Source organism: Nannospalax galili, unplaced genomic scaffold (genome assembly GCF_000622305.1).
Source record: "Nannospalax galili isolate Female #2095 unplaced genomic scaffold, S.galili_v1.0 scaffold660, whole genome shotgun sequence".
Taxonomy (NCBI): Eukaryota; Metazoa; Chordata; class Mammalia; order Rodentia; family Spalacidae; genus Nannospalax; species Nannospalax galili.
Genome location: NW_008349073.1, coordinates 136,464 through 139,122, shown reverse-complemented (window position 1 = coordinate 139,122; position 2,659 = coordinate 136,464). Strand labels below are relative to the sequence as shown.

Below are 2,659 nucleotides of genomic sequence, written 5' to 3'. Positions count from 1 at the left end.
AAGAATTAGAAAATGAAATCTAAAGAAAGCAAAAACAAAGGTAAAGAAAACAGAAATGCTGGTCATGGTGGTGTGCATCTTTAATCCCAGTCTTTGGGAGGCAGAGGCAGACGGATCTCTGGGAGATAGTGGATCTCTGGTCACATAGTGACTTCCAGGTGAGTTATGACTAGGGAGACCCTGTCAAAAAACAATCCACAACAAAAACAAAAAAAGAAAACAGAAGATAAAAGTGAAGAACATCAGAGAACCAGTTATATAGGTTTAACATCAGAACAATGAATTCAAGAAAGGGGATGGAGAAAATGAAAGATGTTGACAATAAAATAACACAAGAAAAATTTACAGACTAGAAAGACAAGTTCCTGATGTTTACCAAAATGAGTGAGAACAGACCACAAGGAATATTTTTGTTAAATGTCATTAACAAACAAACAAACAAAAAGCTGCCAGAAAGGAGAAACAAGCCACAAAGCAACGAAAGGGCTTTGGATTTTTCTACAGAAACTGGCTGCTGGAACACAACACAATGTTTCTAAGATGTTCATTTCCAACCAAAAAATCTATACTCCGCTAAAATTCTCAGGCAAAAAATAAAATTTTAAAGATATGCCTTATATTTTAGATATAAATAAAAACACTTAATGAATTTTTTCTCAAGGATTACTGGAAACTGTACGTTCTTCCTCTTGTATTCCTGATTTCATTCATGAGAAGCCATGGGTAGTCCTAGCTGGGATGTTGTCACCCAACATAAGTCTCCTCTCTCAAAGGTAATCATGCTTGACAGAGGTGTTTAAATATTTTCCCTTAATTATGTCCATAGTTCCTGGTCTCAGCTTAGACATGCATCAAATAACCACCTACCTGATCTGTCTACATCTAGTCCTGGTTTTTTTCATTCCATCCTCCATAGTTTGGCTGTAATTCTGCCTGAAATGTGAATCTGACCATACTATTCCCTTACTAAACTCTTACTAAAACTCTTCAAAAGCTTCTTGAGTTCTGACCCATGGGCAAGATAAACATTTGTCACTTAACAACTATCTCTTCCATCCCACAATAAACATTTTGTACTACTTTAGTTGACAAAACAGAATTGGTTTATAGGCTACCATGCTGATTTGCATACACTGTGGAATTATTAAATCAGGTTTACATATTCATCACCTCATTTCTTTGTGATGAGATATTTGGGATTTACTCTTTGTAATCTGAAATACACATTAGCTGTAGCCATCCTGTTATGCAACAGATCTCAACATTTTAGTCTCCCTAACAAACTTTATATCCTTTGACCAGCATCTCCCTATTCCCTTGTTCCCCAATGCCCATCTCATGACTACTATTCTACTTCCAACTTAAATAAACTGGACTTTAGATTCCAAATATAAGTGACGTTGTGCAGGATTTAGACATGACTTTCAGGGCACTCTAATCCACGGGATACAGTTTTCTCAAACACCTGGCCTTCACCAAGAGATGAAGTTAAGTGCTGCCGGTGTTTGGTACAAAGGCACCTTAGATGGCCCCTCTCAACCTTACTCTTGCCACTGTACAGAATCCTACAGGGGCTTGTTGAGAATTCAGGCACCCTACCTTGGCTCATCCTGTTCTCTCTACCTGGCATGCTTCTCACCTGACTAATGAATGGCCTTGAAGAGCTGGGCCCCTTCCAGCTCTAGAACCCTCCTAGGCTTCTCAACTCAGTATCTTCTTTCCTCTTGTACCTCACTCCCTACTCTCCCGTACTCAAATCATGTTTGTAAGTCTCCATCACTAGACAGAATTTATAGAGGGCAGAAACTCGGACGTTAGCTCTATTAAAAATTGCACAGTAAGAATTCAATTACTTCATGACATTAAACTGCCACAGTGCACTACGGGTAAAAGGGATGAAGGAAGTAAAAGATGCAGCGGAAAGGATCCCATTTGGCCCCTTTTGCAATGGTTGGGTCTGCTTGTGCCCGCTCTTCTTGTGTTTCCCCTCAGAAGTGATGGCTCCCTTCCTCCTCCTTCCACTAGTGTTTGGAGCATCTTTTATTTTTACTTGTTTTCCAACGGTCTCTCCTAGACTGCAAACCCTTTGAAAGGGCAGGGGCTGTGTCTTTATGAACTTGGGTCCTCAACGGGGCGGGGCGGGCCTGTCACCACGGGGTGCAGAACTCGTCCAGAGCCAGGCCTGCCCCGCCCCGGGCCTGCTCGGGCCCCCTCCTCAGGCCGAACACTTCCCGCCTTCAGGGCGGCGGAAGTTGCCGGCCGTTCGTCCCTGCCCACGTGGCGCCTTTTCCGGTGCGCCCGCCCCCTCCGGCTCGCGGGTCCGGACCTGGCCCTCACCTCAGGATTCCCAATGTGCCTCCGGGCAGACATATCTGCTCCAACCGACCACGCTCGAGGTTCTAGCCTGCCCGCTTGCCTCTAATCCTAGCTTCCCGTCCACCCCCCCACCCCAGCCCCGTCAGCCGTCTTCCTATAACCTCTTCTCCGATTGGTCAGACTTCCCAGACCAGCCAATAGGGGCTCCGTTTACTGCCCCAAGCAGGAGAACTAGACGTCGCTCAATAGTTGCCAAGGGCAACGCGGGACGCCCGTTAGAGCGGTTTCTAGTCCCAGTTGTCTGGTGGCCAGCTCCAGCCAGAAGGCGGGAAGAGAGGCGTGG

The 2,659-nt window shown here is 44.9% G+C and overlaps 1 protein-coding gene across 2 annotated transcripts in view; it reads right to left on the bottom strand.

Moving 5' to 3' along the window:
- Positions 1–2,455, bottom strand: part of Cep41 (centrosomal protein 41) — a 45,378-nt gene extending 42,923 nt beyond the window's left edge. For both annotated transcript variants that reach the window (XM_008846335.3, XM_008846336.3), the window contains exon 1: positions 2,338–2,455. In XM_008846335.3, the coding sequence (XP_008844557.1) occupies positions 2,338–2,370 (33 nt within the window). In that variant the 5' untranslated portion in view covers positions 2,371–2,455. The remainder of the gene's footprint in view (positions 1–2,337) is intronic.
- Between the last annotated feature and the right edge of the window lie 204 nt (positions 2,456–2,659).